Source organism: Syngnathoides biaculeatus, chromosome 10 (genome assembly GCF_019802595.1).
Source record: "Syngnathoides biaculeatus isolate LvHL_M chromosome 10, ASM1980259v1, whole genome shotgun sequence".
In the NCBI taxonomy this organism is placed as follows: domain Eukaryota; kingdom Metazoa; phylum Chordata; class Actinopteri; order Syngnathiformes; family Syngnathidae; genus Syngnathoides; species Syngnathoides biaculeatus.
The window spans coordinates 13,755,537-13,780,909 of NC_084649.1; the positions used below are offsets into that span (position 1 = coordinate 13,755,537).

Consider the following 25,373-nt stretch of genomic DNA (forward strand, 5'->3'; position numbering starts at 1 on the left):
GGATCAGCTGGAAAGTATTGTCCTCACAGTTCTGAGGTCCCGGGTTCGATTCCGGACCCGCTTGTGTGGAGTTTGCATGTTCTCCCCATGCCTGCGTGGGTTTTCTCCAGCACTCCGGTTTCCTCCCACATCCCCAAAACATGCAACATTAATTGGACACTCTAAATTGCCCCTAAGTGTGATTGTGAGTGCGGCTGTTTGTCGCGATGTGCCCTGCGATTGGCTGGCAACCAGTTCAGCGTGTATCCCGCCTCCTCTCCAATGATAGGTGGGATAGGCTCCAGCACTCCCTGCGACTCTCGTGAGGATAAGTGGCTGGATGGATGGATGTCATTAAATTAAATGGCTTTTCTCCGGCGTACTCCGGACAGTGGGTGTTAGAGAGGAGGATGCACGAGATAGGATGACATGCTGTGGCGACCCCTAACAGGACAAGCCGAAAGAAAAAGAAGAAGACTCCAGTTTACTACCACATTGCAAAAACATGAATGGGAGGTCAATTGAAGACTCTAAATTCCCCATAGGTGTTAATTGTTGTCTATGTGCCTTAGAATAATAGCTATGAATTCAACTAAACAAGCAGAAACGTTCACAGGATGAAAAGGTAAATTTGCGAGGAAATAGACACATTATCATCATTGTATCACAATATAAACCTTTCATTATGTTTTGGTTTTGTGGTGTGCCCGGAGATTTTTCTGATGCAAAATAAGTGACGAGGCTCAATATATGTCGTGAAACACTGGACTAAATGAATTTTTACGGCCATTCAGCGGATTTGAAAGATTGCTGGCGATTTACAGCGCCCCTAAGCGTTTAACTGGTGACATCACTGGTGTGAAATTGCTGGGATGAAATTGCACAATTTGGCCGCTAGATGTCAGCCTTTAACAATGTGACGTCGTGCCCGGCTTGTCTGATAATGAAATGTGAAAAAATCACGTTCCTTCATTGCTTTATTGCTTTCATGTAACCATGAAAAAAAAAAAACATTCTGATTCAGCCACTACAGTATCTGCAGTATGCGAAATTTTCCATCATGTGTGTTTAGATCACATTTGTTGAAGTGTACACATGCCAGCAGAAGGGGGGAAGATGGAGGAATAGAATTAACCTAATTACATGCAAACTGGTGGATGGAGTGTGTTTGGATGTGAATAATCAGCCTAATTACGGTACCTGGGGACTGTGCACAATTCAAAGTGTGCATCCAACCAGGCATCATATCAAACTCTGTGATTATGTACTGTGAAAGGACATGCAGAGAGGATTAATCAAGGAAATCTGCCTGATTAAATCTTCAAAGTGAGAACTGAGAACCTCGGCCTAATGGGAAAGAGGAATGTGATGTGTGCTTTTATCCTGGTTGGGGAAATGCTTAGTGGGGAACAAAAGCAGTCATGCAGTCACACTGAAGAGGAGCCAGAAACTAACCTGGCACCATTTGAAATAAATGGCGGATAAATTGCTTGATGCTTGATAATTACACTGATTTATTCCAGTATCAGAGTCATGAATTAAAAAGTACTGTATTGCGTTTGACTTTTGTCGCATTTAACAGCTGAATTAAATGGGAGAAAACAGGATTTGGCATGAAATGAGCACTACATACGGATCAACTCCGCAGGATGAGCAGAATAGAGAGTCGATTGATCAATAAAAAATTACAATGCAATTAAGAGCATTCATCCCTCCATTTTGTTTACTTCGTGGACTGGTCGCCAGCCAATCAGAGGGCACACAGGGACACACAACCATTCACGCTAACATTTACACCCATGGAAAATGTATATGTAGAACTTTTTCATTTAAAGTAAGATGTGAGATGTCAAGATTCAAACCCAAACATCAGAACTGTGAGGCAGACGTGCTAACCACTATTCCATATACTTGCCCTACCTAATGATTAAAATACATTTTTACCTGTGATTAAATAGGCTGCATTACCTTACAAGCCTCAGAGGAATCAGAATTGGGACACTCGTGTGAAAGAAAGTATGAGACTGAAGATAAACAATACATTATGACGCAACAGAAGGGAAAAAAATTCAAATACTGCATAAAAATAACTCAAGAATGGGTAATGTGCATTTCTCATCATAAATGATAATACAGTACACAAAGGTTCTTGCCTACTATCGGATAATATAAAATTAAATGTAATCAAATATGCATTTATTATTATTATTTACACATTTGTTTTCTTAAGGTGTAGTAAGAGTGATACACAGGCTCTCTCAAGTAGTACACCCTAGAATCACTTAAAACAAATAAAATGTAGAGAACATTTAAAAAAGGAAATCGAATCAAACATACTTGAATGAAGTTTGTAGCTACGCCTATTTATTTTCAAAATCAATTGCAATACATATTTGACTTTTCATCAAGAGTTCACGTTCTACTTTTCAAGTATAATACATTTTAAGTACAATTCAGTTGTATTTAACTTTGAAGTACATCACAATATGTTTGAAATTTAATCCTGAAGAACTGTTCCAAAACATTTATTCATTTAATTTTGTATTTCCCTTTTATGTGTACTATGCAAATGACAAATACACATTTCCCTGTATTTTTAAAAATACTCTAGGAGTAAAATAACTGCCTAGTTGTTGTTGTTTTTTTTTAATGAAAACTTGGGCAAAGTCTGTTACTGTTATCTTAATGTTGGTCATTATGGTGGTTAAAACTTTTTTTTCCAGATAGTACCTGGTGTAAAAAAAACACTGCTTTAATTTATTTAATAATTATGAATGAATATCCATCCATCCCTGAACTGAGCCACTTATCCTCACAAGGGTCATGGGAGGGCTGGAGACAATCCCAGGAGGCCGGGTACACCCTGAACTGGTTACTAGCCAATCGCAGGGCGGAAGGAGACAGACAAAAGTTGCACTCACAATCATAATATATATATATTACATCCACGCACACACGAGCGCACAGTAGAGATATTTAAATAAATGAGCATGCACCGTTACAGTAGGCTGTTACTGTGCAGGACGAAAACAATTGGCCTCAAACAACCTTCTCTGAACATGGAGCACTCTGAATTCCAAGTCAGTCACAAATGATGTCAAGTGAGCGTCCTGCAATATGTAGCAGCCTCGCTCGCGTCTCGTGGCCCTCGCTGCGGCTTCCTGGCTTGTGTGAGCTGTTACTCAAGTTCAGAAAGCCGCGCACACGCGGAGCAGAATGCACGCGTGTATAAACGCTGACGAGCCATAAATAGATCAGAGAGCCAAATGCGACTTCCTGGACTCCTCGGCCAGATGTGATGCTGAGCCATCTTGTGAAAGTTTTATTGCGGAGGAGAGAAAGGCGCTTTTGAAAGAAGAGAGCAGCTCTTTGAGTAAAGGGAGGCCGTGGGGGAGGGGGTACGGTGGAAGCTGGAGTATTGAAGGGGGGCATGGATAGGAGTGCGGCCATGTAAGAGTATCCCCCCGCTGAAACGTGCTCATTGCTCCACTTTGTCGCCCTTGCCGCTGTCCCCTAGCCTAACCCCTCCGTGGCATGTTGACAGAAGGTGCTCGTGTGTCATGCAAATGAAATAAAAATAAACCGCAGCGTTGAAGCAACATGAACGAATAATTGGGTCGTTTTGCTCCCAGCCTCTCCCTCCAGTTTTGTAGCTGGAAAACTTGGCTAAGGAGGCAATGATTTATTCAGCATTTGTTTCTTTCTCAGCTGCATCACGTAACACTACGCGATCAAGACATTTTTGAAGGGGTGGCTTGGCCCAAGAAGAATCACCCATTGAAAATATAACACAGTGAAGAAAATGAGTATTTGAACACCCTGCTATATTGCAAGTACTCCCACTTAGAAATCAAGGAGGGGTCTGAAATTTTCATCGTAGGTGCATGTCCACTGTGAGAGAGATCATCTAAAAAGAAAAATCCAGAAATCACAATGTATGATTTTTTTTAACGATTTTGTAATGGCCCGATGAGACCAACATGGAAGTTTTTGGTCATAATTCCACTGTCCGTGTTTGGAGGAAGACGAATGATGAGTTCCATCCCAAGAACACCATCCCTACTGTGAAGCATGGGGGTGGTAGCATCATGCTTTGGGGGTGTTTTTCTGGACATGGGACAGGACGTCTGCACTGTATTAAGGAGAGGATGACCGCGGCCATGTTTTGTGAGATTTTGGGGAACAACTTCTTTCCCTCAGTCAGAGCACTGAAGATGGGTCGTGGTTGGGTCTTTCAACATGACAATGACCTGAAACACACAGCCAGGAAAACCAAGGAGAAGAAGCATATCAAGGTTCTGGCGTGGCCGAGACAGTCTCCAGACCTAAACCCAACAGAAAATCTTGGGAGGGAGCTGCAAATCCGTGTTTCTCAGTGACAGCCCAGAAACCTGTCTGATCTAGGGAAGATCTGTGTGGAGGAGTGGATGAAATTCCCTCCTGCAGTGTGTGCAAACCTGGTGAACAACTACAGGAAACGTTTGACCTCTGCAAACAAAGGCTACTACACCAAATATTAACATTGGTTTTCTCAGGTGTTCAAATAGTTATTTGCAGCTGTATCACACAAATAAATCGTTAAGAAAAATAATACATTGTGATTTCTGGATTTTTCTATTCAGATTATCTCTCTCACAGTGGACATGCACCTACGATGAAAGTTTCAGACCCCTCCATGATTTCTAAGTGGGAGAACTTGCAATATAGCAGGGTGTTTAAATACTTATTTTCTTCACTGTAGTTTGATCCAAATAAGGACAGCTACATAGTGCCATCCCAGTTTTAATTTTCTTTCTTCTTTCAAATTTCACTATATATATATAGAGAGAGAGAACTCAGTTGCAATAAAGAATACAGTGGACCACCGCATATTCACGTATTTGCAGATTTTCGGCACCCTTTGCACTGCTCTATTGGGCATTCTACTTGCTCTAATTGAGAGGACTCTTCATCTTTTTGCACAATTTTCATAAAGTACCACTATTGCCCGATTACTAGCAAAACGAGTTTTCCATGACTGTCCTCGTAATGTCTTTATGTCTCAAAAGTATCCCGTCAATTGGCTGTCTGTTGCTGTACGAGAGCGGATCCAACTACCAGAGATAAATTCCTTGTTTTTGACATATTTGGCAAAATGAAGATAATTCTGAGATGAAGGCAGAATCACGAGAGATCCATTTTATTGTCAGCATTTTCTTCCTCATAATTTATTTTGACAGTCAGCAACAATTTATGAGAGTTACTGACAGTGTGAGTAAGTCGTATCTCTCAGATGGTCCGTATGTTGTGACTCTCAATTCTTAGCTTTGAAGCTCTGTCGTAGACAATTTACTCATTTAGTGTAATTTGAAAAATTAAATAACATCATTTAAAGATCTTAAAGGGAAAATCCAGTGCTTTGCATGCATAATATGTACTATATTTTGACAATGTGATGTTAAATCCTCTCTCAATTAATAGTGTTTGGAGAATTTTTTTTATTGACAATTATGGATTTTCAGGGGCGCTGCCATTTTCACGAGTCACATGAGCTACGTGGGCGTATGTGACGTGCACAGTGCCGTTCCAAACACTGGATTACATGGGACACCATTATGCCCAGCACTGATTTCTCGGATTTATCTTCATCTGATGAAGAAATAGCAGTATCGGTTGATTGGCAAGACTCCGGGCCGGCAGCCGCAGATGGTTCTTCAGACGGGAATGACGAGCAAGTCACCGAAGGCGGGCCACAAGCTCCGGCGGCGGCCGTGAGCGAGTTTCCAGGCGGAGGAGGCCGTTAGCCCCGGACGGCGAGGCTAGGCTAAAGGCTTCCGTCACCACTGAAGGCGGGCCACGAGATCCGGTGGCGGGCCGCAAGCCGAGATTCGACGGAGCCGAGATTTAACGTCCGGGGAGGCCTTTAGCCGAGATTCGGTGGTGGGGGAGGCCTGTAGCTTAGCTTGGGCGTCCGGGGCTAACAAAGCGGTCGGCGGGGGAGCCCGTTATCCCCGGACCCCGAAGCTAGGCAAAGGCCTCCGCCACCACTGACGCTCGGCTAAAGGCCCCCGCCGCCTGAAAGCTCGGCTCGCGGGCCGCTGCTTGAAAGCTCGGTTCGCGCCTCCGACTAGTCAGACTCCGCGTCATTCCACCTGAAGAACCATCCGAATATTCAACGTTAATTACAGCCACAGGTTCAAATCAGTATGAAAGCATTCCTACGTCTTCCCGATCAACCAATACTGCTACATCAGATGAGCATAAATCCGAAAAATCATCGCTGGGCATAATGGCGTCCCATGTAATCCAGCGTTTGGAACGCCACAGAACACATCACATATGCCCATATAGATCATGTGACTCACGAAAATGGCAGCGCCCCTGAAAATTCGTAATTGTCAATAAAAGTTCTTTTCAAAACACGATTAAATGAGAGAGGATTCAACACAACATCACATTGTCAAGATAGGGTCCATATTACATGACCTATAGGATAAACTGTTCATGCGAAGCACTGGATTTCTCCTTTATTAAAGTGGATGCCCATCATCAATCAGTGATGCCAAAATCATCATTTAAGGGGCAGTTGCAGAAAACAGTTCATAGGATGAATCGTACTGCAGCAATAGTTTCTATGAGCTGCAACAATGGTGTCAGTGAAAATTGCTCAGGTTGGTCCACTTTCATTTTTTTTTGTGTCACGACAGTGATAAAGAATGTTGTTTTCATGTACAATGCCAATCCACTATGACTTTAAAACATTAGTGGGCATCACTGTTTGCTGCCATAAAGCAATAAAGGTCATTAGCTTGTTCACATATAATCTGACTCATTCACTGAGAGTTGTGTAACACATACGGGAGTTGAGCTGTCTCCTAAACTGATATTTGATCCCATCAGAATTAGACTGACATTTATTCGACATTGTGCCATATGTCAGTCTCGGTCCTTGGCTCCTGCACGTCCAGTCAATAATCCCATATAAGTCCAAAACACCACTGGTAAGCACATAAATGTCATGTGATCTGATTTTACACCTTAACTGGTAATGGGGAGGAATGTAGGTGCAGTTGCAGTGTTGAAGTATCGTGTTTGATATGTGTGACTCCGCTCATCTCACAACAGTCCGAATTAAATTCCTCTGCGTTTGCAGCCAGCACTTGGGCAAGCGTGTCTCGCTGCATGACAAACTTAATCGCCAAGAGTGACAGAGATGCTGAGAGCGCTTTGGAATTTTGAGTGCATCAGCATTTAAAGGTGGAAACGTACTAGAATATTTAGCCCGTGTCGCGGGCGATGCACGGTGACAGAAGAAAAGCAGCTGTATTCGGAAGTATCAACAACTCAAATATTTACCTTGTCAAGACGTTGTGAGGGTTTGTGTGGGAAGGAAGAGTTCAGCAAAAGATTTTTTTCAGTTCGAGCATCGCCGAGCGCAAGCGCACAAGGCAAATTTTACAAATGTGGAGGAACCCGAGAGTCCTGAACTCAACTTAATCAAACACATTTGAAACAAAAATAAAAGAGCTACTGAGCCGACATCAGCGATCTCATATTAAGGAATATAAAATGTTGTTTTCAAATGGTGAGTTCATTTATTCCTAAAAAAAATATAGATTCAAAGGGAGAGGATTTTCCTCACGAGGAAAAAACATGGAACAGTGGTGGACCGCCCTACAAAGATTACCATAAATGTCAAGAGGATAAAGATGTTGAAAATGTTCTCGATAACTGTAGAATCCCTTCACAGACTACATGAGCCATTTCAAAGTGATTATACAGCATACGGCAGTTAAATTGCTAAATATGTTTGAGGAAAGAGGGTAGCTCACCGTGTTTGTCAATGGACCTTTACGACCTGTCAATCACTCGTACAATAATAGCCAATCAGAGGGCCACATTGTCTTAACCCCTGTCTTGACGCGCCCCTCTCGCCACATTGTCCCACAAGCAATGCTGGTTGTCAGTAGCATGCACTTGGAAAAGTTAATGTTACAAAGAAAATGGACCTCAGATGCGCTTGGGGAATGTGCAATTCTGATGAAAAATATCCTGCTAGGTTACAAGGGGCTCATTTGATTCATTTCCCAAAGCCTAAAACACAGTTGATGAAGTGTCAATGATGGATTAAGGCTTGCGGAAGACCACACGTACAACTAAATGTGAACAACATCAACAAACACAAGGCTGTATGTTCGAAGGTAAGTGAGGGAGAAGTATCTTCTGTGAGTATGATTTAATAATTATCAGCGCTTTATACATTGCAGGACAACAACTTTCACTTGTTAGTGTATCGCTGACCTGCTGAATGAAGTGTGTGTCATGTTTTATGCCGAAGAGTCGGGTTAGTGATATGTAAATGCGCCATGTCATGCAAGAGAAATGTCTATGTGCATCACATCAGAGTTTTAAAACAGAGCACTGTGTACGATTGCGGGGCAAGTCAAATGAATACATCTACTTACTTATAAAGACGACAATTATATCACTCGTGATCTTTCCAAGTAAAAAGTACTCAGCGTGCTTTACATGCACAGAAGGATTCCGCAATTTTATCCTGCTGGATTTCATTATGAAGTTTGTGAGGCCTCAAACTTTTTTGCATCAATCGCCAACGTTTCGCTGTAACTCTGACATTGCGTCCTGCTCTGTCCAAACTCTTAATTCCGTGTATATATCCTTGCATGAAATAGTTGGGACCTCTCTGTAGAACTCTCTTGGACAAGTCTGATGCATTTGGCAAAAAACATACCCCAATATTATCTGGAATACGCAATAGAGAATCCAGTTCAAACCTGTTATGTTCAGTTGCCATTTCAAAAGCTTGTGAGATATGGCTAATGGGGGGGAGCTTAAGATCGCCATCGGAAAGATCCATTACGATGGCACTTCTGGTCAGCCATTGCGGTGGATGGAGTTACCGCACTCCGGTGTCTCCAGCTTTACGTATGCTCAGGGAGTGCTCAATATGTGGAATTAAAAAAAAAAAAAAAACACTTTTAGCTCAACTATAGTTGACAACTTGCTGGTAGTTACATACATGTATTACATAACATATAAACAAAGCAAATATGAATATTAACTGATCCCATAACATCTTTGTCATCTGACCTTTAAGAGAACAGCAATGACTCATCCAGGAGGCCACAAAGGAACTCAAGACAACTTCTAAAGAACTGCAAGCCTCACTTGACTTAGTTAAGGTCCGTTTCCAACAATATGTAAGCGACTGGTGCGAAAATGGCAAAGTTCCAAGGCGAAGAACACTGATGACCAAAAGGAATGGATAAGGCTTGTCTTTGACCCCCCCCCCCAAAAAAAAAAAAGATTTTCAAGACCTTTAGCAGAATATTAAATGGACTAACGAGGTGAAAGCTGAGTTTTTTGGAAGGTGCATGTTTTGTTACATCCAGCAGAAATGTAGCACAGGAACATACCTGTGAAGTGCAAATCTGGCTCAGGATGTACATTCCACAATACCTTCACTTTTTTCACACGGCAATTATATGGAACACAACTGTACATTCATTCATTCCAACTGAAAGAGGATCTCTGAAGTGCTTTAAGTTTCAGACTTGAAGCCTCATCGTGGAATGCAGGTTAGATGTTGCCTGATATTACTTAGGCCAGCCACAACAAACTCAATTCCTTCTTTGATCACTTTAAAATGAATCGAGGGGCAGAAAAAACGAAATGGACCAATTATCAAACATGTTTACACATAGAAGAATATATGAAAGTCAAACTGGCCCTGAAAGTTGCTGAATGATGGAACTACGCAATGTTGTGCAAAGATGAGGACATCAGCCTGGTCTGATCGCTGACCGGTGGGGGAATGTATGAAGGGAGGAAGAAAGGAGTGAAACAGAGTGTAGACTTAAAAAAAAAAAATACATCATCAAAAATGACAACTGGAGCATGCAAAATGTATTAAATGGGACATAATATGGTAAATGGACTTTTTCATTGTTTTCACAAAAATATTCTCGAGTGTGAGGGGCCCATAACGACATTTTCCATCAGTAGCGCTCACCGTAACCATACAGGCAGTCCTCGGTCTACGACTGAGATCCGTTCCTACAGTAGCGACTTAAGTCGGATTCCAATATTTAAGTCAGAATTTACATCAAAATACTTTGTATACAAAACAAATACACACTTGAGAGGCTGTCTACTCATCAAATGTGATGGAAAACATCCGAGTAAGTCAATCAATCAATCATATCAATCAAAATCTTACATTATGTGTCTATAACTGAAAAGGTGTCTTGAGCATTTTGTTTTGTTTATTATGTCAATTACAATTTACAGCACATAGCATAATTTCCAGCCTACAAGCCGTAACTTTTTTCACCCGCTTTCAACCCTGCGGTTTATGCGGTGATGCGGCTAATTTGTGCATTTCTTTCTAAGCGGAAACGGTAAGAGTGAGACCGGAATATATGTGTCGAGGAAGTGACTTTTACCGGCCATGTTAGTGCTGCGCTAGCATTAGCACTGTGCTAGTGTGTTGCTGCTTTGTTACTGGCGTGTCTCAGTGATTTTTTTTTTTAACCGGCCCTGACAGGGCTGCTAGTGTTAGCACTACGCTTGTGTTAGCACTACGGTAGCGTTAAAATCTTTCTGTGTACCGTCTTTTTTTGTAAATATCTCGTGTTTCAATGTGGGTTTCAATGTGGGCACTTGCAGCTTTTACACAGCTACGGCATATGTATGTACCAAATGGTATTTCCTTTACAAATGTAATGGGTGAGGCTTATAACCAGGTGCGTTCTGTAGGCTGGGAATTACAGTAATACATTTCCCAATGGCAAGTTTCTCCACCCCTCCATGGGTAGGTAGACTCCTAGATTTGCCACTCTCAAACAGATCAAAAGAAAGAAAGAAAGAAAGTCTTGTTGTATCGTCATGTCAAAGCCGAGTGTGAAACAATGTGAGCACAGATTACCTTTAGATAACAGCATTGCTTCGTTTAAAAGAGACTGAGTGATTTGAACCAGTGTGACAAGAAGATGTTGAGTCTTCCGTATCGTAATTTCCGGCCTAAAAGCCTCGACTTTTTTCACACGCTTACAATGCGGTGATGCGGCGCTCGCGTTAGCACGGTGCTAGCGTTAGTGCACCTGGTTATAAGCCTCGGTACACAGAAAGAGTTTAATACTAGCGCCGCGCTAACGCTAGTGTTAAAATCTTTCTGTGTACCGAGGCTTATAACCAGGTGCGCTCTGTAGGCCAGGAATTACGGTAATTGTTTATCCTTTGTGTATTTTGAAAGAAGACTTTCAAATAACACAGGCATAGTTTTAAAATATAAAAAGAATCTCCTCAGATCTCGGAAGCTAAGCGGGTTTGGCCCTGGTTAGTACATGGACGGGAGACCGCCTGGGAATACCAGGTGGTGACCCCTAATGGGACAAGCCGAAAGGAAAAGAAGAAGATAAAAAGGATTATACAGCTCTATAAAAGTGAAGGTACAACTTGCAATAGGACCAATTAAAGAGCTGTAGGTAAATGTTCATCAAGATCATGAGCTATAGTGATGAACCTTTGTGTGTGTGTGTGTGTGTGTGGTGTGTGTGTGTGTGTGTGTGTGTGTTTGGTAGGGGGTTCATGTTGCTCAAGAGTCAACCCCAATCATTATTCCAGTCGACACCTCCATTGACCTCTGCGGCGCAGTAAACAGCTGCTCTATTCTACCTGGATTGGCCTCACTCCGCCTCCAAAGGACAAACACGCTGTTAGTCACTCGACGTGACAGCTTTACAACTCCAAACTGTGGCTGGTATATATGAAACGCTCCCTCGGTGCCAGACGACACTGTAGTACATGAAGAGGGTTATATCTCCAAACTGTTGTTCAAGTAAAGCTTTTTTTTTTTTTTTTTTTTTTTTTTTAAATGGGAAAGTGATGGTAGAAACTGAGTTTTGAATATCCATCCATCCATTGTCCTCATTTGGGGGGTGGAGCATATCTCAGCTGACTTTAGAGAAGAGGCAGGGCATACCCGGCAATGCTCGCCAGCCAATCTCAGGTCGAGTGTTTAATAGTTTGCTCATATCTGCCTTTGACCTAAAGGTGCTTACCAACACATTTGTAACCCAATGACGACTTTATTAAAGACCGGCGCGCCTCTTGTGGACTGTGCGCTAACGATCGCATCTAAAATTAGAATACGGCAAGTGTGACCTGCTGTCACGGCGACGTGACACACACGCGCACTCACGCGCACACACTAAATACTTTTCTCTCTACCTCTTGGTATTTCAACCATTACATTTGCTGTTCATAATTGATAACTTTCTACACGTTTTTACGAGTAAAAGGAAAAAAAAAATCATTTGTGTGCTCTACGTTCATGTAACTGGCTATGGGGAATATTTTTAAATTCCACACCCGCAAGTACTGGCTAATACCACAGAGGAAAGTATTGTTACAAGATGGCAATGAAGAAATGAATCCATCCATTCATTTCCCAAATAGCTTGTCCTCACAAGGGTCAACGGAATGCCAGAATCTATCTCAGTTAACTTTGGGGAAAAGGCAGAATCCACCCTGAACTCGAATTTTGTGAAATCAGGCTTTAAAATGGAACAAAAAAAAAGAAGGTACAGGGAAGATGCTTTTTTGGGGGGTATAATTTGATGAATATTTGCACTCTATACTTGTTGGTATGAATAAGGAAATGGCAACTCCGCAAAATGGCCACTCCATGGAATTAGTGTGCTTAGTAGTTATATTGTGGGGACGGACCAACCTGTACTTTTTCCTTCACCCCAAAAAGTCCAGAAAATTTATATGGTGCCATAGAGTTGCAAGATACTATTCTATAAACTTTACACCATGGAGTACACCATACAGTGATGCCCCAATTCCCCCAATTTAGCTTTTTAAGGCATTTTCTTTTGCTTTTCCCGATAATAGACTGCATAGTAGAAATACATGTATAGTTGAAATACTTTATATAATAAAATAATTTGAGAAATATATTTATTTTTTGCTTAAAATGTATGCTTTAGTAGTAGAGTACGCTGGGCTGGGAGTCCATTGCCGTATCTGTAGCGACTCGGCCCCCAGCCTTGTAAACTTTTTTTTAATCAACAAAATTGCAGAAAAACTTTAAACAAGCAACTTGCCTTCTTTGGAGCCATGATTGGGGGTTAATACTGTAGTCCTCGATAAGAAGAAAAACAACAGTCACTAACGCGACACTTCTGTGTACAGAGGCTGCGTTATACAGAATAACAAAAGTGTGCTGATTGCGCCGCGTGCATTATGTCATTTGTGGGGTTTTTTTCGGGGGGGGGGGGATGTTCGAATTGACAATAACAAAACGTGTCGTGGGTGGGTCAGCTGCTTGCACCGTGCGCATTATGCTATTTCCGGGTTTTTTAGGCAGCGTGGGAATTCACAATGAAGTGCGTCGTCGGTCACCTGGTCTGGTCGCGCCCAATATGTTGTTTCTGGGTTTTGTTGGGGGCACTCGAGCACCGATTTTCGTTCGATAACAGAAGCCAAAAAAAAAAAAAATCTCTAAATTTTCGTTCGAAAACTGATTTATTCGAAAAAGGGGACGTTCGAGATCCGAGGCTTTACTATATTTGAATTCAAAACCAGGGATATTTTTAGCCTTGTTGCATGACCTTACATAAGACTGTAAATGTCTGATGACCAACGACGTTACTTAAAAAAACTGCTGGTGGTTTGGGACAGACAACACGTCATCACTGAATCAGACGATAAAACAAATTTGGTCTTTCACAATTGTACTATGTCAGACCACTGCAATAAAATCTTGTATTGCAACACCGCCACATCCTCTCTTTTACCGTCACTTGACTTGATATAGTCAACTCAAACGCGACTGGATACACCGGTTACCATGGCGGCGACAACAACAACGGATCGTATCGTGTGTATTACAAGAACAAAATGGAGAAAAAATCTGATTCATATAGAGATCGGACTTGTGATCAGTCCTCTTTTTAAACTTGCTGATGGGCCCCAAAAATCCTGACTGTGTTAAGGCTATTGTATATCTCAACAACTCAGTAATCATTTTTTCTGTCTTTGCACACATTTTCAGCACTTAACTTCGAAGACAGATATATTTAGAAATAATATATGTCTTGGGTCCAATTTTGTTAACAGTCCAATGCTCTTACTTTTAGAAGCACCCGTGATTGTTCTTTTACAGTGAATGGGGACCTCTTCAAATCGGTGTCCCAAACAGACTCAAAAGTGTTGTTACACATAAAGTTAAACATATCAAGGAGTGCATGTTAATTCTGACCCTTCGTTGGTAATGATAGAACATTTGCGGACCCTCCAGGTAATCAGTTTCCCGTCACTGATACAGATGAACAAATTACACACACACAAAACACACAAACACTGAATAACGTGTCATCTGAGTCTACAGGTCCGGTTTCAGTTTACTTTGGTGACATCCATTAAAGTCATGCAGTGCCTGCCCCCCCACCCTGAGACGGCACACATTAGCACCTGGCCCATTGGCAACAATAATACACCTACCTGCATTATTAAGCCGGGGCCTACTAATGAGGAAACCTTATCTCCCACGCGCACACACACAGACACACCATGTGAAGTCTACCAGATGAAACATGCAGGGTGTGCGAGTTAAGAGGTCATGTGACCCCGCCGCTAGATCTTGCGGGAAAGTATCAGGATACGCACACGGTACATCGGCCCTGCCTTCCTATTGGGGTAAACGTGTGCTTTTTGGAGCCCCGTCAGCGGTGTCAAAACAGCTGTCAGCACATCTCCTCGGCCCGCTCGTTCACCCCCAGTCAGTGCGCATTCACCTCAATCGCTCATCCGCTCCCTCAAACGTTCCATCCATTCTCCCAAGCTGTCAGTCTCTTGTAACACCTCCGCCTCTGCTCCCCGACAGCTATTTTCTCTGTATTATGAAAAAAAAAAAAAAAAAAAACACATCGCTGGCAGACCGGAGCAAATGGAAACACCGCAATATATGCTTGTGCTGGGGTGCCCCAAAAAAAAAGCAGGCTGGCAAAAAGGAAGGAGAGAGCAACATAACCTCTTCCTCCTGATTCAAACACCCCAAGAAAACGCACTAATCCAGCTGTTCTCATTGGCTGAGCCTGCAGCCAATCACAGCTCGGGAGTGCAAGGTGCCTCTAGGTTATACCCAACCCCAAAATGTGAGCAAGACAGGCAGAGAGGGGGAGAGATAGTTGTGCAGAGGCTCCTCTCGAGAAGCTTCACCTAAGCTCTAGTCGCTGTTGTTCCTGCGGCTGAACGGAACGTCTACCGGTGAATACGTTAGTGGCCGCCTGACACGCAGTAGAATCCCAGCGCATGTTGCAGTAGGACTCGGGGCCAGCGCGGTTCTCCTCCAGCTACGGCGTGAATCGCGATCAGAGGCGCAAAAGAGCAGGACAGGAGTGACGACATCGGGATGCGAAGTGAAGGTTGTGATCTCGGATGCTTCTTACGCATTGATGCCGAGTTTTAAGAGAGACGCGCACTCGAGGTTTGGCACACTTTAGAGGCGACGCGAACGACGACATTGTGGACAAAAACAAGTTCACTGTGGAAGGGTTCAGGATGATCTTAGGTGAGTCTTACGTTCATTTAAATCGCTGTAACTTTTTTTGTGCATCATTACACAACTTTGATGCATGCGGTCACTCACAGTCACAGGGAAGTAAACAAAGAAATAGCTTTTTTCTTCTTTATAATTGGCTGTTATGATATAATGATGATGATTATAATGATTTTGTAGAAGATGTGTACAGGTTAGAGAACACATTCACGCATTATTACATTTAATATTACTGCCAAAATGATCATGAATCTCAGTTTGGTGCTCTCCATAAGCCTGAATACATATTTACAGGCCTGATTATTGTACTATCATCAATGTAATGGGTACTTGGCACCATTTATTAGAAAATTTGTTGCACTCTGTGTACAATTGTTTACAAAGCTCTGACTTGTTTTAAAGGATCAGATTCACTTTTATTTTTGGAAGGACAAATTGTATGACATTTTTTTTTCAATATTATTCTCATTATAATCGGAATTGGAAGGAGATTTGATTGAAAGGGATGATTTATGGATATTTATGTTAACATTATTTAAAACCAGAGGAAACCCCAAAATCTTTGCATAATATTCCAACCTCATCATAACCTAAGAATTGAGTTTTAGGACTAAAGCATATCTACGAGGTCCTTTCTTTGTTTGTTTTTTACAGAGCCCGCCATCTTGCAACGCCATTTTTCTACAGTAGCCCTGAATGCACAAACACAATAGATGATGTTTGTTGTTCGTCAAGCGCTGGCTTTGCGAACATTTAAAAGATGGGATATTATGACGTTGAAGTGCTCGCTCGGGAGCATCGCTGGTGCAATGACAATGTTGCATTACGACAACGCTTGAAGGTCATCTTCATTTCCTCTCCTCGCTCAAAAAGGGAGGGGTGAGGGAGCAATATACAACTTCACCGCTAGGCCCTCTCAAACGTGCTTGAAAGAATAACGTTTTTTTGCTGTGGTCCATTTAGGTTATGAAGCCTTTGGTTATATCAAAAATTCACATCCGCAATTGTTTGATATACTGCGCAGATTCATTCCTATATGCATAAAGTACTTTCCTTTCAGATTAAGAGTGGAATCATTTAAAGATTCTTAAACTAGTGGACAAACTGCAGTGACAGCGATGTGTGTGTGTGCAGATGATGTGAATATTTCATTAGACTCTATTTTAGCTTTAATGCTGATGAAACCCCCTGTGCTGGAACAGGGTTAATCTGATTTTAACTGGCACATCAGTCTCTAAACACATTCACATGTCAGTATCACATCAACATATTGTATTTTCTCCGGCTATATCCACGATTTGAACACGAGAGAGCAAAGACTTACACATTCTAACCCTTCTAAATATGGCTAATCTCCCTCAATGGATAGCAGCTTATGGTGACTCTTATGCATTTTTTTTTAACAATGAATATTTCACATCCTTAGGTTAGATGTCTTGACTTACTTAAAATAAAAGACCACATGTTTTTCTACTCACGCACACCCCTTCCTCACTAACAATGTGTCCGTGGATGTGTGTGCACCCCATATGTTCTGGCACTCGTAAAAGCCCCGTAAAAAACAGAAGTGTATGTTGCCTTTGATAAACAACGTGACCTTTAAATCAAGGCAAGGCAGTGAAGGATGACCAGTATTGGCATTTCAAACACATGCTTGACAAACTGACACATTTCTCACAGACTGAGTCAATCTAGCATCATTAGCAGCAATGGAACTTGATTAAATAGCATATATGAACTTCAAGCAGGTAGCAAATTTCTTCGAGCAACAAGTAAGGTACCTTCAAAATAACTGCTTTGAAGTCATTGTTCTACTAGACTGGCTTGTATGAAGGGGAATATCTTGAATGATGACATCAGCGGAGCATAATATTAGCGGACCAGACCGGATCCCATTTGTGTTTGCTTGAATGGCCGTGGTAATGTTATTGTTCAGAGTTGTGAGCATTGTGGATGTTCAGCTGCGAGTTTGGACATTAAAACACCGGAAAGGGAAACGTGATCACAAACACAAGTTAAGGGCGCTTTATACTCTCACGGTGGCACGGTCGACGACGCCCGTATTTTATCACGTAACCTTCGGCCTTGGCCCGCGCAGCACCTCTGCGGCGCTTGCTGCCCACACGTTGAAAAAAAGTTGCTGCGCAGAGAAAGCCGTGGAGCTCATCTCTCGAAGCAAAATTAAATGTCAGTGAGACAGTTGATTTTTTTTTTCATTATCTTTTATGATCTTTTGTCTTATGGAAAATATTTTGATCTTGGATTATTTAAATTGAACTATGATAAATGTATAAAAATTCCAACATTTTTGTTGTAAGCGAGTGTGAAGAATGTACATAGATGGGTTGGGAGGGAGGTTCTAATTGAGGGAGTGACCAATTATATCAGAAGCTCGATGGTTTAATGCGACTAAAGCGATGCAGTTCAGAATTGCATCAAAATTGTCAGATACGAATACATCTTTGAAGTTACACACAACTTTGGAGTTCAACCACCGTCGTTCATGTCACTCAAGACTCAACCATAACTAATTTCTCCTTTTTGGCAACACATCCCAAAAGAAGATGCAACTCCAAGACCCAAAAGTGGGTCGTAGAGGTTTTCTGCTTATGACGGTAGTGGCATAGAAAATTTTGGTTAGAGAATATTCATATTTTCCAGTGCTTCAAGATGGAACCATCCCTTAGCGAATTTTGTCTTTTTCATACAAATGTGTTCTGTAATTATGACCTACAAAGTACATTAGTTCTGATAAGTGAGAGATTATAGCATGTTCCGATTTGCATACAAATTGGGGTTACATTGCCAGCAGTAGTGAAATATTTGACGTACATACAAGGTCAGATTTATTTGCAAGAGAACAAATTTAACAGGCATGTATTAGGAATGTATTTACTCGGGGGAACGCCATTGGTGTTTTCATAGCATAATTGTAAGACTGTTAAAACTGAATGTGGTCTACATCCTTCATTTCTTTAAAACAAACAAAACAAAAACAAAAAACAAAAACAAAAAAAACAGCAGCAGCAGCAGGATATTCATATACGTAGATGTAGACTCCATTTTCACCCTCACTTTCTAATAAGGTGCTCTGAAAGGCCCTTGGAAAATGTAACCATATGTAGGTTTGGTTAAAAATATGATCGACAGTTCAGCCTCGGTTCTCCGACATCCCCGTTCTCGAACAAATCGATTTTCGAAAGAAAGTTTTGAGAATTTTTTGCTTCTGTATTCTACCACCTCCAACAAAACCTGGAAATAACAGAATGTGCGCCGCCAGACCAGCTGACCCACGACGTGCTTTGTTGTGAATTCCCACATCGCCGAAAAAACCCGGAAATAACATAACGTGCGCGGCGGTTGATTCGGTTTTCAAACAAATCAGTTCTCGAACCGCCTTCTGGAACAGATTGTGGTCCAGAACCGAGGTTGTACTGTACTATGTGTTTTCAAAGGCTGTTTTTGAAAAATACTTTTTATTGTTCTTCACTTCTGTAAAAGTGGGCGAGTAAGGTATGAAAATGCGTGACCTAACCCTAATATTTGAGAACCACTGCTTTAAGCAATGGATATTTGAACACAAACTGTGAAGCAAAACATGTAGATGGACAACAAAACAATACTCAGGCAGATATCTTTACCCTCTGCCTCAAACTGCTTATACATAACTATGACTCAGTAGTGTAACTCTTCTTCGTGTGTTACGCTAGATTATACCACACCCTGGTGGCCAAGTGTAGACATCAAAAGTAGCACGAGGGCTGGAAAAATGCATTTCAATGGACTCGTAAGATTGAACTGTTGAAATTTTACTTAAAATCCTACATGTATATTTGATATGGATCGGATGGTAAAAGTGAATGATACAAGTGTATCATAATAGAAAGAATAGAGTGCTTGTATTTTGTCCAATGAGTTAGTGCTGATTACACCTGAATGCAGTGAAAATCAGTCATCTGATATGTCTTGAACCAGTTCAACTGTTTGGTAAGGCACAGACAAAAGTTTTTGCTGAGCCAAATGTCTCTTGACCATCTATATAATAAGAAGGTCTAGGACACAAAGGCAGAAATGTGTAGATCTGTCATTTACTGGTTTCAAGGTTACCAAATGAGGCATGAGGGCTGCGAGCCTGGCGCCGACCCGTCATTATCTTTGTGTGTTGCTTCAAGACCACGTGATTCCATCAAACCACACAGGCGCTCAAAATATAACCTGTAATTATTGCTTCCCTAGAAAATGACATACTAGTTCTATACTGTCCGTCACCTGACCGTCCGTCTTTTGTCTCCTCCCCTTGAAAAAGCCGCTGGAGGACGCACCTGCTGGCTCGACTGTTTTCAACGTGTGTTGACTCTTGGTTGAGTTTCTTGCTTGCTCTGTTTGGGTCCGTGCGAGCCCTATTAGTCAAGCTGCAGCAGGTGTGTGAGTGCTCCTATAAAAGGATTATAAAAATTTGGAGTGGCAAGGCTGCTAGTAACGTTGCCAGTGGATTTCTTAATGACTTTCACTTCCCTCAGTGTGGTTTCATGCCATAACGCTCCTCTGCTGGACTTAAACTGCACAAAACCGTGACCTCAGAATAATGAAGATAGATTCTGCAACATTCCAACATCTCCCGAAAGGACTGAATCCAGAGAGGAGTTTACAGAGGTGCTAAGAAGCTTCTTTGAATAGAGTTGTGGCTTGATTATGTTCTCTGGTCTTATGTTTTATTCTGCTGGTTGGTGGAAGCTCCCCACAGCCTGTCTCATGTAAAGAGCAATTATAAGTAAAAAGATGTGAAATAAGGGCTTTTCTGAATACATCCAGTTTCCATTTGACAGTTTATTTTAGAGATGTTTGTCTTTTGTTTTACATTTCGTTCTTGCTGAGTTCAGCGAAACAAGAGTGAACCACTGTTTACTCCTCAGCAAGGCCATCCCCCGTGAAAAGCAAAAATCCATTAGTAGCTGACACTTAGGGGCGTATATACGGGACAGTATATAGTACGAATTTAGCTTACAGTACAGTGACAAATCCTCGCCTACTTGGCAGTGAATAAGTCACATTTCTGAAAAGTATCATTTTTAATAAAGGAGATCAAGGTGTACCTGGAAGGAAAAGTGTGCTAGTTCCCATTTTTAAGAACCAAGGCGATGTTCAGAACTGTGGAAACTACAGAGGAATAAAGATGATGAGCCACACAATGAAGTTATGTGAAAGTGTAGTGGAGGAGAGACGCAGGACAGAAGTATCTGCGAGCAACAGTATGGTTTCAAGCCTAGAAAGAGTACCACAGATGCATTATTTGCCTTGAGGATGCTCATGGAAAAGTACAGACAAGGTCAGAAGGAGCTACGTTGTGTCTTTGTAGACTAGAGAAAGCCTATGACAGAGTAGCAAGGGAGCAACTGTGGTACTGCATGCGCAAGTCTAGTTTGGTGGAGAAATATGTTAGAATAGTAAAGGACATGTATGGGGGCGGCAGAACAGCGGTGAGATGTGCCATAGGTGTGTCAGAAGAATTTAAGGTGGAGGTGGAACTGCATCAGGGATACGCTCTGAGCCCCTTCCTGTTTGCGGTAGTAATGGATAGGCTGACAGATGAGGTTAGACTGGAATCCCCTTGGACCATGATGTTCGCAGATGATATTGTGATCTGCAGTGAAAGCAGTGAGCAGGCAGAAGAAAAATTAGAAAGGTGGAGGCACGCACTGGAAAGGAGAGGAATGAAGATTAGCCGAGGTAAAACAGAATATATGTGCATTAATGTGAGGGGCGGAGGAGGAGGGGTGAAGCTCCAGGGAGAAGAGATAATGGGGGTGGACGACTTTAAATATTTGAGGTCAACAATACAGAGCCAAAGGTGTGTGTGGTAAGGAAGTGAAGAAACGAGTCCAAGCGGGGTGGAACAGTTGGCGGAAGGTGTCTGGTGTTCTATGTGACAGAAGAGTCTTCGCTAGGATGAACGGCAAACTTCATAAAACAGCGGTGAGGCCAGCCATGATGTACGGATTAGAGACGTGGCGCTGAAGAAACAACAGGAAGCAGAACTTGAGGTAGCAGAAATGAAGATGCTGAGGTTCTCGCTTGGTGTGAGCAGGTTTGATACGATTAGAAATGAGCTCATTAGAGGGACAGCCAAAGTTGGATGTTTTGGAGACAGGGTTAGAGAGAGCACACTTCGATGGTTTGGACATGTCCAGAGGCGAAAGAGTGAGTCTATTGTACAAAATGTACCGAAACTTCATAACAAATGCTGAAGTGGTACGGTACACTTTAAAGAAAGATGTGGCTGGAGCAGTGTCTCAGCAGAGACTAGTCAACTGACCAGCAAATTAGATGGTAAATTAGGAAGTGTCTAGAGAGAAAATAGTATACAGTAACAGCTACAAAGATAGCACACACCTTTGAAAACTGGAAATGAATCGGTACGTTACTGCACACATCAACCAGGACGAGGAGCCGATAAGGTCCAAAGTATATTAGCATATTCAATATTTACAATGGGAGCACAGTGGGACAACTGCTTTGTGCGTCTGGCTCACAATTCTGATGACGAAGGTTTAAATCCTGGCCCCGCCTGCGTGGAGTTTGCATGTTCTCCTCATGCCTGCATGTTTGGGTTTTTTTTTCCCAGGCACTCTGGTTACCTCCCACATCCACAAAACACGCATTCATTGGAGACCCTAAATTGCCCATAGGTGTGAATGTGAGTGCAAATGTTTGTTTGTTTCGATCTGCACTGCGATTGTCTGGCAACCACTTCAGGGTGTACCCCACCTCTTGCCCGAAGATAGCTGGGATCGACTCCGGCGCTCCTGCGGCCCTTATGAGGATAGGCGGCTGACATGATGGATGGATGGAATATTTACAATTTCAGCAATGTCATTTGTGTTAGTTTGCACTATTTTGGACCATAGAGTACTGAGATTAAAGATTGAAATTGGAGATCTGAACAATAAATCTCAAAATGACATTACTGTATATCGTTTGGTTTTGATGTTACCTTTAATTGATTATTTCTTTTTTTATGAATTTGCCCTTTTCTAAAGGACTAGGTAATGAAGTCCGATATAGGAAAATTGTGACACTTGAATTTATATCACAAAGTTAGTTCTAATTTACATACGGATGAAAAATGGACTGGAATATAAATGGAAAATGGATTGGAATGATATGAATTTGAAGGCCACTTTATACTCCTGCAGTTGCGCAGTTGACAACACCCGCATTGCATCACGTGACCTATGCACAGCACCTCTGCGTAGGTCCCCATCAAAAAAAGTTGCAGCGTGGAGAAAGCCGTGCAGATCATCTCTTGTGATTGGCCCATTTTAGTCACATGCTGCGATGATGTAACTCATTGTTCCTCCCGGCTCCACGTACCACCGACGTCACTTTTCTTATTTGATTTTGCAGCATAATTAAATGCGTCATCTGGTCATTTAGTTCTATTTGTTCAAGCAAACGCTATTCCACACTTGCCATTGTTGTTCCTTTGTTACAGAGAGGAAAGTAAAAACGTCTACTGGAAATAACTAAAAAGTGACACTTCTGACTTGGAGAAATGCTGCACATTTTCAAAACAGCGTGCGTTAGTTGTGCTTGAGAATGAAGCCAAACTACGCGCGGGAGAACCACAGTGACGTCAGTGCGGTTGCTGCATACATGAGAGTAAAAAAAGGCCTTGAGGCCATATCGCCAAGCCCTCATTGACACCCGCCCTATAAGGGTTTTTTTTTTTGTGCATTGAATGCCACAAGTTGGCAACAAAACAATCCTTTTTTCTTTTTTATTAGACAGGGCTTTCGCCTGACCTAAAAACATACTGTGTGTGTGTGTGGTGTGTGTGTGTGTGTATATATATATATATATATATATATACACACAGTATATATATGTATTTTTTTTGTTTGTTTGTTTTATCAAATAACAGGAGAACAGGTTCCCAAAAAGTCTTCTTCTTCTTTTCCTTTCAGCTTATCCCGTTAGGGATCGCCACAGCGTGTCATCTTTTTCCGTTTATGCCTATCTCGTGCGTCTTCCTCTCTAACACCCACTGTTCTTCATGTCTTCCCTCACCACATCCATCGAACTTTTCTTTGGTCTTCCTCTCGTTCTTTTGCCCGGAGGCGCCATCCTCAGCACCCTTCTACCAATATACTCACTCTCACGCCTCTGAACATGTTCAAACCATCGAAGTCTTCTCTCTCTAACCTTGTCTCCAAAACATCCAACATTGGCTGTCCCTCTAATGAGCTCATTTCTAATCCTATCCAACCTGCTCACTCCGAGCGAGAACCTCAACATCTTCATTTATGCCACCTCCACTTCTGCTTCCTGTGGTTTCTTCAGAGCCAACCGTCTCTAATCCGTACATCATGGCCGGCCTCACCACTGTTTTATAAACTTTGCCGTTCATCCTAGCGGAGACTCTTCTGTCGCATAGAACACCAGACACCTTCCGCCAACTGTTCCACCCCGCTCTGACCCGTTTCTTCACTTCCTCACCACACTCTCCATTACTCTGTATTGTTGACCCCAAGTATTTGAAGTCCTCCACCCTCACCATATCTTCTCCCTGGAGCTTCACTCTTCCATCACTGCCCCTCTCATTTACACATATATATTCTGTTTTACTTTGGCTAATCTTTATTCCTCTCCTTTCCAGTGCATGCCTCCATCTTTCTAATTGTTCCTCCACCTGCTCCCTGCTTTCACTGCATATCGCAATGTCATCTGCGAACATCATGGTGCAAGGGGATTCCAGTCTAACCTCATCTATCAGCCTATCCATTACTACAGGTCGCAAAAAAGTACATTCTATAATGCTTTCTGATCTAAGGTCTTGTGAAGAATGAGTACATTATCTCACAACCACAACAATGGCAGTTTTGTGGATTTTTAAGGGCATTTTTCATGTGCTGGGCTAATGTGCTGATTTGTCTAGTTTTACACTACATACATGGTCCAATATAACTGCTAGACAGCTCGGGATGTTCTATGTCTAAAATGAGACAAAACATAACCATCCCATGAGGACAGATGGAAAATAATCCCAAATTTCTCATGCGCATGTGACATTTTGCATGTGACAGCCAAAAGTTAAGCCTTGGAGGCAGGTAATGGCTGCGCGGAGGCTGCTTGACAATAACATGGAGCTGTTAACAGATGCGTGTCACATTCTTCTGCAACTGCCAGTGAGGTTTCGTTTGTAAATTAACCTGCAGGTTACACAGCTTTTTCCATCCTCAGTTCACCTTGGACTCACCTTAAAACATGCGCTCCCCCAACCCCCCTCCCCAATCTCAGATGCCTTCCCTGTCTTTCCCCTTCTTAGTCCAGTGCTTATTTTACTCGCACTCTATCGACTTCATCCCCCTCAGCTGCTATTATTCCACCGCAAGATTATCTCCTTGCTAATCAGATGTATGCATGCCATTTTGTTAATCCGACATACATCGAAATGGCGGCCGTTTGCACAATTTTCGTGTCTGTGAAAATTCTGACTTAAAAACAATTTGACTGTAAGCGTATGTAATCATCACAAGTCATGTGAGTGGTAGAAATAGTGATATGATGATGAAATACGTGGAAGTTCATTTTAAAAACTGTGAGAATTCAGAGAATTGAACTAGGGCAAGACAAGACGACACACACACATTCACTCTCGCAGTGAAAGGAATTGTGGGAGTTCTGTGGCAAGCGGCATTTAAGCTCAGCCACTGGGGCGCAGAGCATCTATCATTAAAACAAAGTGCAAACCTAAATCAACCACCGCTGTCCAGATCTCACACGCACTGAGGCGACATTCATCAAGACCGAGCCCAGACGTTAAACT

The 25,373-nt window shown here is 42.1% G+C and overlaps 2 protein-coding genes across 5 annotated transcripts in view; one reads left to right on the top strand and one right to left on the bottom strand.

Moving 5' to 3' along the window:
* stat2 (signal transducer and activator of transcription 2) overlaps positions 1-25,373 on the bottom strand; it is a 76,916-nt gene that overhangs the window by 11,732 nt on the left and 39,811 nt on the right. The window lies entirely within an intron of this gene.
* LOC133507404 (zinc finger protein 385A-like) overlaps positions 15,182-25,373 on the top strand; it is a 29,376-nt gene continuing 19,184 nt past the window's right edge. For 2 of the 4 annotated variants that reach the window (XM_061832365.1, XM_061832364.1), the window contains exon 1: positions 17,214-17,324. Coding sequence is in view for 1 of the 4 variants with exons in the window: in XM_061832361.1 (XP_061688345.1) it covers positions 15,550-15,559 (10 nt within the window). In the remaining 3 variants the exon portion in view is untranslated. Of the gene's footprint in view, positions 15,560-17,211; positions 17,325-25,373 lie in introns of those variants that run through there. The other 2 variants (XM_061832361.1, XM_061832362.1) reach the window with 2 other exon arrangements.